This window comes from Sphaerodactylus townsendi, linkage group LG07 (assembly GCF_021028975.2).
Source record: "Sphaerodactylus townsendi isolate TG3544 linkage group LG07, MPM_Stown_v2.3, whole genome shotgun sequence".
NCBI lineage: Eukaryota > Metazoa > Chordata > Lepidosauria > Squamata > Sphaerodactylidae > Sphaerodactylus > Sphaerodactylus townsendi.
In genome coordinates this window covers 936,882-950,813 of record NC_059431.1, presented here as the reverse complement: position 1 = coordinate 950,813, position 13,932 = coordinate 936,882, and the positions used below count along the sequence as shown (strand labels likewise).

The 13,932-nt window shown below is 49.6% G+C and overlaps 1 protein-coding gene across 1 annotated transcript in view; it reads right to left on the bottom strand.

Moving 5' to 3' along the window:
- DNAI1 (dynein axonemal intermediate chain 1) overlaps nucleotides 1–13,932 on the bottom strand; it is a 47,131-nt gene that overhangs the window by 22,998 nt on the left and 10,201 nt on the right. The window contains exon 2 of the mRNA XM_048503286.1: nucleotides 353–403. Within this exon, the coding sequence (XP_048359243.1) occupies nucleotides 353–403 (51 nt within the window). The remainder of the gene's footprint in view (nucleotides 1–352; nucleotides 404–13,932) is intronic.

Sequence of the window (13,932 nt, the reverse complement as noted above, 5' to 3'; positions counted from 1 at the left end):
ATTAGTCTCTATGATGATGCTGGTTGGGGGTGGCAGTAGGGGTGAGGGTGAGGATTATAACATCTGTATGTTGTAGTGTTTTTAAGGGATTATTTTATATATGGAAATGTTTTAATGTTGTAGTCACCTGGAGATCTTGTATAGAGGTGGGGTGTAAATTTAATGAACAAACAAACAAACAAAATTAACTAGAAATCGTTCGAGTGAAATCAGTGGGTTCTACTCTCAGGTAAATTAGTTGATGTTGTCCCTGCACAAGAAAGAACAATGCAATTTTTTTGCCATTCCCAACACCCTTCTTGGCTGCCCCCCGCCTTGCAAGAAAAACACATTTAGAATTCGGATATCTTACCCGTCTCCTTAGATTTGATTTGGAACCTCTCAGCATATGCGAGACTAAACTCTAGAAAAAGAGACAGAAAATGTGAAATTAATCATTGCCAGCTGATACTCTGGATCACTTTAGAACCACATAATTAAGTTACGCCTCTTTGGAATGGCCCTTTCTGCCAGAGATCCCAGATAATTCTGCTAAGGGAGCCCTAAAGGCTCTGCCCACTAACCCCTTAATATAATTCCCCCCGGGGAGTAGTATGAGGTAGCTGAAACACAGAAGCAGAATGCTACCAAGGTCGTTTCCGCATGGCAAAATTATACCTGTGTACCACCAGGTTTTTTTTTAACCTGGGACTATTTTATCCTGGTTTCTCCCTCCACATGGCTGCCCGTTTCTTTCCAGGAGCCAAGTTAGGACCGGGAGGTAATACTCCAGTTTGTTCCGCACGAGCCCGGGTCTTTTGTATTCACCCCACAAGTACATCCCTCTTGATTGGTCGGCCCAGAGTGGCGAAGTGGGAAAAATAAACTGGATCTTATCCAGAGGTGGGATCCAGCAGGTTCTCACAGGTTCCCGAGAGTAGGTGACTAATTATTTGCGTGTGCCGAGAGGGGGTTACGAATTGGTGATTTTGCCCCGTGATTTTTGCCTTAGTTACGCCCCTCCTCTCAGCAGTAGCACGCAGAACTTGAAGCAGTCTAGGAGGTGCACTGGCGTGCGTGGCAGCCTGCACCTGCGGGCATTCATTTCCCATCGAAGGACCGGCGCAGCGGCTGTGTCCTTGCCACAGCCCCGCCCAGGAACGCCCCGCCCCCGAAATGCCCGGCCACGCCCCCATTGTGCCCCGCCCCATTGGTGCTACGCCACAGTTTGAATCCCACCACCATGGGAACCTGTTACTAAAATTTTTGGATCTTATAAGAACCTGCTGGATCCCACCTCTGGATGTATCATACTATTGACTGCATGGGTTTGCATTGGTCAGTCCTCCTTGAGTCCTGGTGAGAAAGGTGGATCCTCAACAACGTCCACTAATAAAGGGAGAATATCTTTCAGAACTACATTACAATCTGCAAACCCCTCCCACCTCCTGTTTCAACAGAGCATCGGTAGACACTTAAGACTCTTTTCCTGGCAACTGCAAATTCATTTGTCACAGTGCAGATGTTCTTTTGGGGGGGGGGGAAACAGAAAGGCTCATATGCTTCTTGAAATCAAAACAGATTGTTTTGCTGTTATTTGCGGAGGCTGCAGAAATTTGAAACAAGAGGGAGCGAGCCCAAAGGAACTGCCAGGCGGGCCGGCGGGCCACCTGGTATCCAGAGCCGGTTGCCCAAGGCTCCGTCCAAACAATCGGATAATTTCTTCTTCCTTGCTTCCGTCATAGGTTTGGAATTACAGCAGCCTCAACTGGTCGTCAAAAGCTAATACAAAGAAAAGCAGCTTTTAGTGTTCCTTGCGGTAGTCATCAGTGGGTGGCAAATTTATCTAGTATTCACCAAAATGCTTATCTTAATCTGCTGCCAGAGAAACACAGAGACATCGTTGCTGTTCTGAAAGACAGCTTAATGCACTTCAAGCAATAACAGGCCTTTTTGTACATGTCTGCCGGGAGATTATTAAGATCTGGAAGAATGTTCACGTCTTCCACAAAACTTTGCTTGCATTTCGTTTTGTTTACCCAGGTATGAAAGGGGTGATTCATATGTCACCAAGCCCAGGCTGAGTCCAGATCTCTGCGCCACTGACGCATAGCCCTCACATGGCACGAATGCATCACCCGTGGCCATTCTAAAAGCCCCGCTCATGCGAGGAGATGCAGGATCAACAAGCAAATTTACAGAGATTTTTCTTCTATGCACCAGAAGAAGAAGAAGAAGAAGAAGAAGAAGAAGAAGAAGAAGAAGAAGAAGAAGAAGAAGAAGAAGAAGAAGAAGAAGAGGAGGAGGAGGAGGAGGAGGAGGAGGAGGAGGAGGAGTTTGGATTTATATCCCCCCTTTCTCTCCTGCAGGAGACTCAAAGGGGCTTACAATCTCCTTGCCCTTCCCCCCTCACAACAAACACCCTGTGAGGTGGGTGGGGCTGAGAGAGCTCAGCAGAACTGTGACTAGCCCAAGGTCACCCAGCTGGCGTGCGTGGGAGTGTACAGGCTAATCTGAATTCCCCAGATAAGCCTCCACAGATCAGGCGGCAGAGCTGGGAATCAAACCCAGTTCCTCCAGATTAGATACATGAGCTCTTAACCTCCTACGCCACTGCTGCTCCTTTATATTTATATCCCCCCTTTCTCTCCTGTAAGGAGACTCAAAGGGATTTCCAATCTCCTGTCCCTCACCTGTCTCCACAACAAACACCCTGTGAGGTGGGTGGGGCTGAGAGAGCTCCGAGAAGCTGTGACTAGCCCAAGGTCACCCAGCTGGCATGTGTGGGAGTGCCCAGGCTAATCTGAATTCCCCAGATAAGCCTCCACAGCTCAGGCGGCAGAGCTGGGAATCAAACCCGGTTCCTCCAGATTAGATACACAAGCTGTTAACCTCCTATGCCACTGCTGCTCCAGCAGGGATGGCTTTTGGCAACAGCTTGGAGATGAAGAAGAAGTGTTTGGATTTATGCCCCACTGTTTCCCTCCAACAGCTTGGAGATGAAGAAGAAGTGTTTGGATTTATGCCCCACTCAAGGTGGCTTACAAGCTCCTTTCCCCACAACAGACTCCTTGTGAGGTAGGTGGGGCTGAAAGAGTCCTGAGAGAACTGTGACTTGCCCAACGTCACCCAGCAGGAATGAGGGAGTGCGAAAACACATCTGGTTCACCAGATAAGCCTCTGCCTGTCATGTGGAGGAGTGGGGAATCAAACCCGATTCTCCAGATTAGAATCTACCTGCTCTCAACCACTACACCACGCAGGTGTTTAAAATCTGACTTAGGATATAATTTTGGGATACCCAGTGTGGTGCAGTGATTACAGAGTCTGACTCGTATCTGGGAAACACTGTAAGGAATTCCATAGAAGCAGAAATAAAAGGCTCTTTGGTGATAAAAGACCGTTTTATTCAGACATCTTAGAAAGCTCAAGTACACGCAGTGGCAGGAATGACACTTCCCGCCAGAAGCACAGGTTATAACTCTATTCATCCCATCCCCCTTCCTGCTTCCCATGGGAACGGAGACCTCATCTCCCGCGCAGAGATAAGGTCTCCGCCGATGAAGCTGGCCCATCGCCCGGGCTGTGGAATGCACTCAAGGTTACTTTTCCATCAACACCATTGAAACCCTTACACTCTGCCTCCTTCCTCCCAGGTTTATGGAAAGCGCGTGGAAAGCGAAATAAGGGTGGGAGACCCCAATATTTTCGAATAAACCCATTGATTATACCCAGAGGAATATCCCAACGGGCGAGACTACAAATATTGCAAGCGCTATGCGACAAAGCCAGGAGTCCGAGATGGCGTCAATTTCGTGAAAGTGCTTGTGGCCATCAATAATAGTCGGTACCTCTCCTCGCTGGTGCCAGGCATCGAAGCGGAGCCTCCTTGAGCAAGCTGGAATGGAAGACAGGATGAATGTTACTACAGAGTTAGGGCAAATCCAATCGGGCGGTGACATCATTATTAATCACTTTAGTAATCTTGGCGTCCCACGAATCTTTGCGAGTTTGGCACCTGGCACGCCTTCTGAGATTTTTTAGTAGAAGGCCATAACCGCCTACACGCAGAGGGAACTGGTGTGTTTATCCGCTTGCAGCTTTTGGGGAATCCTTAGCCTGTTGTGGCATGGTCTGGACCGATTTCCACCCTCGGCTAGGATGAAATCCATTGTTGAAACTCTGAGGGTCCAAAGCTGTCGTGGGTAGTTGTGGCAACGGGGAAGGAGCTGACCAGACACAATTTCAAAGGGGTTTTCTTTGTACTGCTATGAACTCTATTGTTATAGGCTATTCCAAAGAACGGAATGAGCTCGGCACTAAATTGTCCTGGTGGTAGTTGGTGTAACCAGCCATTCGCCTGCTCTAGGGTTCTGTTAGTTCTCTCCGTCTCACCGTCACTTTGAGCGTAGGGCGGCGACACATGACCCCCAACAACCCCAAAAAACGCCTTCCAGAACTTTGAAATGAAATTAAATGGGTCGGAGACCACCTTTAAGCAAAGTGAATGTAGGCGTAAACATGTTGGATGAACAGCCGTACAACTTAGGAGCCGAGGGATGGAAACACGAATAAAATGGGCTTGTTTGGAAAATAAGTCCACCACCACCCACAAAACCGTGTACAAGGGGACTGTCGGGCAAATCTGTAATAAAATCCATGGAGATGACTTCCCAAGGTTGGGAGGTCACCGGAGAGGTTTCAACAGCCCATGGGGCTTTCCTGGAATGGTTTGGCTTCTCTCGCTAAACCGAGGCAACCTTTAATATATGCCTCAATGTCCTTAGGCATTGCGCTACCACCAGAACTGACGCAAGGGCTAAAATGCAGAGTTTTCAGAAAGCCAAAATGTCCAGCCCGAAGGGCATCGTGGCAGGCTTCAAGAACCTGCTTGGCGGAGGGGAGGCACGCATTCAACATTCCTCCTCCGCCAAACTCCATTCTCCAAACGCAATTGGGAGTCACTTTCCTCCGCTGGAGGCTCGTGCAACCCGCCTCCTCGAAAGCCCCAGGAAAGGAGAGACGAGACTAGGGAATGGGCGGTGGAGGAGGAGTGGACGCTTGAGATCGGGTGACAGCCAGCCCCAACTGGGGAGGAGAGAACAGTGCGTGGAATGTCTCGTGAGCAGCTCCACCCCCCCTCGGGTAGGCGCCAGAGCTGCCAGCCAGCTTTATTGGTTTTCCGGGAAAAAATGGACTGTAAAAGAGAAACGAAAGAAATGCGGCCCAACGGAGTTGTTTCATGGACATCTTGAGGGTGGAAAGAAGCGGCCAGGTTTTGTGATCGACCAAACCTGAAAGAGTGCTTAGCCCCCTCCAGCCAGTGGCGCCAGTGGAGAGTGCTACTTTGATGGCCGCAGTCTCTTTATCCCCTACAGTCCAGTTGAGTTCAGCACCAGAGAATTTCTTAGATAAATAAGCACACGGAACCAGCCTACCATCTTTATTTTTTCTGCAACAGGGCTGCCCCAAGTGCTTTGTCCGAGGCATCCACGTGAACCACAAACGGGAGATCTGGGTCTGGATGTTTTAGGATAGGTTCGGTGGTAAAAGCAGACTTTAAGAGTTGAAAGGCTGTTTGACACCTCAGACTATGGGCCCCGGCTTCTGGCGGACAGTGGATCTTTCCCTTAGTGCGTAAGAGGTCTGTGAGAGGGAGGGTCAGTTCAGCTTAATTGGGGTATAAAGTCACGATAGAAATTAGCAAAACCAAGAAAAGATTGGAGTTCTTATGCGGTTGGTGGGGGCAGGCCATTGAAGGACCAAGCGTCAATTTTAGCAGGGATCCATTTTCAAGCCCTCGAGGCGAGATCCGGTAACCCAAATAGTCAATGGAGGTCTGGTGAAAAACAGCATTTGGAGAGTTTGGCAAAGAGAGAGTTGTCAAGCAAGCCGCTTCAATACCTCGAACCAATGTTTCATGTTCTTCTATGGTTTTGTGAATAAATTCAAAGCGTCCATCTAAGTATACCACAACTCCCTTTGTATAATAAATCATGGAGAACTTCGTTGATAAGGGCCATAAAGTTCCGGGGCCCCACCTTAACCCGACTGGCATTATCAAGTATCCAAACTGTCCAAATTTTGTGTTAAACGCATCCTTCAGCAATTCTGACCCTGTAGTAAGCTTCTCTCAAGTCCAATTTAGTAAAAATCGCCCTTTGCCCAGTGCATCTAAAAGGTCTTTGATCAAAGGCAAAGGATATTTATTGGACAGGAGACTGCATTGAGACCTCGATAATCTGTGCAAAGTCGTGAAGACCCATCTTTTTCTTCACAAACAAACGGAGCAGCGTGTGTGTGTTTGGTAGCTCGTCAGATGAACCATGGAAGGAAGTTCTTATCCAAGAAGGCACGGTTCCTTCTCCTCATTAGGACTCATCACGGTAGATTCTACCTTTGGGCAGTTCGCCCCTGGTTGTATAACGATTTTGCAGTCAGTGTCTCTATGGGGTGGCAACTGGTCGCATTCTTGCTCCTGAAAACTCTGGCTAGATCATGAGTACGCCGGTGGGATGCCAATAGAATCGGGAGCAATCGCTGATGAAGCCAGGGAGGGTGTGTCAGGAGAAGTTGAGTTTTCCCCAATTCATGTGTTCACCGCAGGGAGGGTCAGTGAATTCTAAAGATCCGTTTCTTTCCAAATGAACTTTTGTTCATGTAACAATAACCATGGCATGCCCAAAACTATGGAGTGTTTGGCCACTGGCCAAAATAAAACTAATTTTCTCCCAATGGTCGGTATAGCGGAGGAGAACCGCTGTGTTTTGAACTGGCCGGTCCTTCTGCTCCTCGAGGGGCTGCCGTCCATTTGGGTGAATGGTATGCGGGCTTAGCCAGGGAATTTGGTCCAGACCTAGCTCCTCTGCCACCTGGGGCGCATTAAGCAATGGGAGCAGCCAGAATCCACAAGGGCCGCAGGCTATAATGCAGTGTGTTTAGCGGGGTTGGCCAGAAACGGCTTGGACAGTAATGGGAGCGCTGCCTTCACTCACCGCCATTAGAGTCGGCCCATGTCCATGGGGGCTGAAGAAAAGGCAAAACAGCTGCTTCCTCCTCTGGGTCGCCTTCGATGACCGCTTTAGACGAGCTCCGTCGGAGGCCCCGATCTGCGCAGGCTTGGCAGATGGAGTGCGCCAGCTGGAGCGGTTGGTTTTGTTTCTTGGGACAGTTGGCGGCTATATGACCTGGCCCTCCGCAGTAAAGACACAAGCCCAGTCGGCGACGTCGGTCAGAGGTGTTTTCGTTAGGTGCGGCTTGGCTTGGCTTCTGGTGGGCTAGTGGCAGGTTTCCATGCGCAGCGCCTCCGGCACAGCGTATTCCAAACGAGACGCCACCTGGGATCCCAACTGGATCCAATCTGCAATAGTAATGCGAGGTACCCGAATTAAAACACCGCCTAACGCAGCTTCTGTCGTCCACAGCATCCGAGAAGTATTCGCATTTCATGCGTTCAGGCCACTCAGGAGAGTCGGAAAGCCGCCGCCGCGAAATTCACGGGCAAATTCTGCAAGCGTATTGCCTTGCTGGATAGTTTTGATGGTGCGGATAGCTTCATTCTCGGCGCCTGGATCTTGGAAGCTCTTAAGGCTTGGAGGAATCAGCGGGCACCGGCGGCGAGAGTCTTCATCTTGCAAATCCAAAAGAGTCAGAACCAGTCGGCTGCTGCCCCATCCAGGACTGAGCCGATGTCCCGTGATTTTTTCAGCTCAGACCGTATAAATCATCATAGTCTTCCAAGTGGGCATTGAGTTGCAAAATGAAGTAGGGAAGTTTGGAAGCGGTCCCATCAAAACGGGCCGGGTATCGGGGCCTAAAGTAAATCTCGCTCCATCGGCTCTTGGCGCCTGCTGGGGCGCGTCTTGTGAGTTGAGCAGGTTGGGCAGGCAGCTGTTGCACGGGGCCGGAATCGGGCGCTGGCGGCTGGCGCTAGTGGCAGGACCCAGATACTTGGCCCTGGCTCGCGGCATTATTAGTAACATCATAGACTCCAACTTGGGGCTTCCTGTTCTGCTGCCTCCTTAGTTCCCTCTCTTACGCAGCCAGCTCCCCTCCTTGGCGGGTCAATGCATCCTGGTGCGCATGCAGAGCAGCTTTTCGCTCCAATTTAGCCAGTTCGGCCCGTTTAAAAGCTGCAGTAAGCTCACTTTGGCGGCGCAGCGTCTGAACGCTTCGGCGTTGCGGCTGTAAATCCAGTCTGGAGTGTTCCAGGACCTTATCATGGACTGACAGATTCTGCGCGATATTGCCGCTTGAGCGCGATTCTTGGCACGGTCCAACTTCGAGTTGGACTTCTTTGCGTTGCTGGTCCCGTCCCTCTGCAGGTTTTCGCGCTCTTGCTGCAACTGTGCCCGTTCCTCCTCCCATAGCTGGCGTTCACGGTTCCATGCTGCTTGGGCACTTTCAAGAGTCGCCCACTTCCTCATCCCAGTCCTCTCGATGGGAGAGGGAACAGATCCGCTGGGAATGCAGGCTTTCTTCGGACTTCGCCGCCTGGAAGCCGGTGAGACATCGAGACACCGTGAGCGCTTTCACCGGTATCTCGGCACCTCAGGTGCGGTCGCTGGCTGATCAGGGGTCCGATTGGAAGACGGCACTATACCCTCCCAATCCCAGGTTTTAGTCCCAGTGTCCTTCGGACGGGCCCTGCGCTGTGCCACGGTGGTTCTTGGGAGCATCACCACAATACGAGTCCACGAATCGTTCAATGGATTCATGGGTTGCCGCATGAAAGGTGGTCAGGCCCGTCTCCTCCATGACAGGTTGCATCTGAGGTTTGTAATCCACACCAAAACGGTAGAGATCCGATCCACAGGCCGATCCATAGACAGCGCCCAAGCGACTCATGTAAGTCCCCATGGTCGCTGCCACGCCCTCGCCTCCAACGGGAGTAAAGGAAGACTGCGGCTGATACGAGGACGGGAAAGAGCCACCAGCGAGGCCAGATTCTCCCGCCGGGTTCCTCCAGATCCAGAAGGGAAAGGTCGGAGCTCCCTTTGGGGCTACCGCACCTTCCTCAAGTAGGGTAACATTCAACCTCTCCATGTCAGACACTAGAGGTCCACTGCACTAGTAAGATAGATGGATTAAGATTCCTGCCACAATGTAAGGAATTCCATAGAAGCAGAAATAAAAGGCTCTTTGGTGATAAAAGACCGCTTTTATTCAGACATCTTAGAAAGCTCAAGTACAATTTATGGCAGGAATGACACTTCGCCAGAAGCACAGGTTATAACTCTATTCATCCTATCCCCTTCCTGCTTCCCATGGGAACGGAGACCTCATCTCCCGCGCAGAGATAAGGTCTCCATGAAGCTGGGCTCCATCGCCTCGGCCAGGAATGCACTCCAAGGTTACTTTTCCATCAACACCTCATTGTTCCTTACACACGGGGTCTAATTCTCACGCTATCGTGGAGGCTTGTTGGGCCAGTCACACGCTCCCCATTTAACCTACCTCACGGGCGGAGGTGGGATGCAGCAGGTTCTCATAGGTTCCCGAGAGTAGGTTACTAATTATTTGTGTGTACGAGGGGTTACTTAATTGCGATTTTGCCACGTGATTTTGCCTTCGTTACGCCTCTCAGCAGTAGCGCGCAGAACTTGAAGCAGTCTAGCAGGAGGGGCACCGGGCGCGCGTGCTTCCGCAGCCTGCATTCAAGCTCTCAGCCTAAGGACCGGTATGCGCGGCGTTGCGCCTCCTGCCGCAGCCCCAGGAATGCCCTGCCTCCAAAATGCCTGGTCACACCTCCGTCATGCCCCGCCCAGCCCCATTGGCGCTACGCCACAGTTTGAATCCCACCCCCAGGGGAACTGGTTACTAAAATTTTTGGATCCCACCACTGCTCACAAGGTTGCTGTGAAGGTAAAACAGAGGAGCAAAGAACAATGTTAAGTCACTTGGGCTCCCCAAATAAATACACAGATTTCATTTTTTAAGAAAAGCATTTAGGAGCTGTCTTTTCCATCCCTCGAGGAGTTTCCTATAAATATATCACAGAGATCATTATAACAATCAAACTAAAAATCCATCCTCATCAACAACAAAATCAGATAGCCGTAAGAATCGCCGTTCACAAGCAGTAACTACATTCAGTCAAATCAAAACCTTCTATAAACAAATAATACATTCTCCGACTCTCTGGGACATTCTGAACAAAAATGGCTTACACCCCCTATTAGCTTACAAAGGAAGTTGGCCTTCCTAATTTCCACTGTTCCAAACAGAGTCTCAGAGCACCCAGAAGTGGGCCCAGAGAGAGGAAGAAATACTTTACAGGAAAATCCCCCCTTCTGATGGTGTCAGATGCAAGTAGAAGAAGAAAAGAAGAAGTGTTTGGATTTATACTCCGCATTTGTCAACTGTTAAGGAGTCTCACTGCAGCTTACGAGCTCCTTTCCCTTCCTCTCCCCACACCTTGTGAGGCAGGTGGGGCTGAGAGAGTTCTGAGGGAACTGTGACGGGTCCAAAGTCACCCAGCAGGCTTCATGTGGAGGAGCAAGGAAACAAATTCAGTCACCAGATAAGAGTCCACTGCTCACGTGGAGGAGCAAGGAATCACACCCGGTTCTCCAGATTAGATCCACTGCTCTTGATCACTACACCAGGGAAATCAAAAAGAAAGACCACTCTCCCTTTACAGGTTGGGCAACAGTTGAAAGACCTCAGTGTGAAAGACCTCAGCGACTCACCATCTGATTCACTGTCATGACCTAAGAAGAAGAAGGAGGAGGAGGAGGAGGAGGAGTTTGGATTTATATCCCCCCTTTCTCTCCTGCAGGAGACTCAAAGGGGCTTATAATCTCCTTGCCCTTCCCCCCTCACAACAAACACCCTGTGAGGTAGATGGGGCTGAGAGAGCTCCGAGAAACTGTGACTAGCCCAAGGTCACCCAGCTGGCGTGTGGGGGAGTGCGCAGGCTAATCTGAATTCCCCAGAGAAGCCTCCACAGCTCAGGCGGCAGAGCGGGAATCAAACCCGGTTCCTCCAGATTAGATACATGAGCTCTTAACCTCCTACACCACTGCTGCTCCAGAAAGCAGTGCAAAGATGCCGTGACCATTAAATATACACACATACATGGGTAGGCATGCAAGATGAACCCAGCATGCAATCTGACTCTCAGCCACACGCTGGCAGGACACACTTTGCCAGAATGTTTCTACCATGAACATGGATTATATTTATGACACTGTGGTCCCAAGAATGTGGTGGGCAAGAACCTCTAACCAACGCTGAGGAAGGGGATTTAATATTTCCACAGAACGGGAACAGAACAGGAGGCTCGTCCACTGGGATTACTTGGACATTCAACATTTGGATGCTCACATTGGACTATAGCTGTGGTGGTGAACCTTTGGCACTCCAGATGTTATGGACTACAATTCCCATCAGCTCCTGCCAGCATGGCCAATTTGCCGCCACTGGACTATAGCTGGCAGGGGCTGATGGTAATTGTAGTCCATAACATCTGGAGTGCCAAAGGTTCACCACCACTGGACTATAGCATGGCCAACTGGCCATGCTGGCAGGGGCTGATGGGAACTGTAGTCCATAACATCTGGAGTGCCAAAGGTTCACCACCACTGGACTATAGCATGGCCAACTGGCCATGCTGGCAGGGGCTGATGGGAATTGTAGTCCATAACATCTGGAGTGCCAAAGGTTTGCCACCACTGGACTATAGCATGGCCAATTGGCCATGCTGGCAGGGGCTGATGGGAATTGTAGTCCATAACATCTGGAGTGCCAAAGGTTCACCACCACTGGACTATAGCATGGCCAACTGGCCATGCTGGCAGGGGCTGATGGGAATTGTAGTCCATAACATCTGGAGTGCCAAAGGTTCGCCACCACTGGACTATGGCATGCTGGCAGGGGCTGATGGGAATTGTAGTCCATAACATCTGGAGTGCCAAAGGTTCACCACCACTGCTCTATGGCATGCTGGCAGGGGCTGATGGGAACTGTAGTCCATAACATCTGGAGTGCCAAAGGTTCGCCACCACTGGACTATAGCAGGGCCAATTGGCCATGCTGGCAGGGGCTGATGGGAATTGTAGTCCATGAACATCTGGAGAGCCGCAGGTTGCAGACCCCTGGACTATAACTTGGAAGGGATATCTCCTTTTGCATGAAGTTTGGGTTCATATTGCATCTCGGTCTATTTATATGTGTATATTAAATGTTCACTGCATCTTTGCATTGTTATCTGAGGAGTCTCAAGGCGGCTAACGAGCTCCTTCTCTTCCTCACTCCAAAACAACTCTTCTTGAAAGGAATCAGCGTATGCTCCTGGTGCCACGGAAAAAAAGCATCACCCATCATTCTTGGTTTTACTGAAACAGACATAAAAGATTTCCCCAGCTACTCAGCCTGTTAGAGCAGAATCAAATCCACAAAATTAAATTTCAGTTTCTATAAGACTCGCTGAAGGTGACACGGGGCAGAAAGACGGAAACCGCAGTGGGGCTGACTGTTCCGGCAAACGCGGCACTATAGATTGGAGCTGTACTAAAAGGGGTCGGGGATTTTTGTTGTTTGTGGCCGGTCTGTCCGCATCAAGGAATGCCTGTGATAAGATGCTCACTTGGCAACCACAACCAAAATGAGTAAACCTGCACAAACATCACTGGGCGAAGACGGCGACATATCAGAGATATTCCTAATAATACTGATGGATGCTATTATTCCCTAAGCACCTATAAAGATTACCTGCTAAGTTGCTTATGGCCTTGAGGAATACGCCCTGACAGCTAAACTGATCTAAATTTAGTAGAAGAACAGCTGGACATGTTGACAGATGTTCAACACATTGCTAATTTCAACTAAAAATGCCTCTTTAAAACTACAAACCTAGTGGGGAATTCTCTGAGACATGCAATCCCATGAAGAGTAGTTCTTCTCCAATGTAGCAAAATGCAAAGTGATTCACATAGGGGCAAAAAATCCAAACTTCACATACAAGCTACAGGGGTCAGTGCTATCAGTCACAGCCCAGGAAAGGGATTTGGGCGTCTTGGTTGATAGTTCCATGGGAATGTCAACTCAATGCATGGCAGCTGTGAAAAAGGCAATCTCTATGCTGGGGATCATTAGGAAAGGAGTTGATAACAAAACTGCAAGGATTGTCATGCCCTTATATAAAGCCGTGGTGCGACCGCACTTGGAGTACTGTGTTCAGTTCTGGTCGCCACATCTCAAAAAGGATATCGAAAAGATAGAAAAAGTGCAGAGAAGGGCAACGAGGATGATTGAAGGAGTGGAGCATCTTCCTTATGAGGAGAGGCTGCAGCGTTTGGGACTCTTTAGTTTGGAGAGGAGACGTCTGAGGGGGGATATGATTGAAGTCTATAACATTATGCATGGGGTAGAAAATGTTGACGGAGATACATTTCTCTCACACACAATACTAGAACCAGGGGGCATCCATTGAAAATGCTTGGGGGGAAGAATAAGGACTAATCAAAGGAAACACTTCTTCATGCAACGTGTGATTGGTGTTTGGAATATGCTGCCGCAGGAGGTGGTGATGGCCACTAACCTGGATAGCTTTAAAAAGGGCTTGGACAGATTGATGGAGGAGAACTCGATCTATGGCTACCAATCTTGATCCTCCTTGATATCAGATTGCAAATGCCTTAGCAGACCAGGTGCTCGAGAGCAGCAGCAGCAGAAGGCCATTGCTTTCACCTCCTGCAGGTGAGCTCCCAAAGGCACCTGGTGGGCCACTGAGAGTAGCAGAGAGCTGGACTAGATGGACTCTGGTCTGATCCAGCTGGCTTGTTCTTATGTTCTTAATCTTGCTGATCTCAACAGATTTAGACTGAATTCTACATATGAATTCCACTGGGGCACCTTCGCCCCCTTCCCATTGATCCAAGTGGATCTGAACAGAAGAACTTAATGCTGGAGTGGGCAAATTGCTATTAACATTTTGCTCAAAGGGCTAAG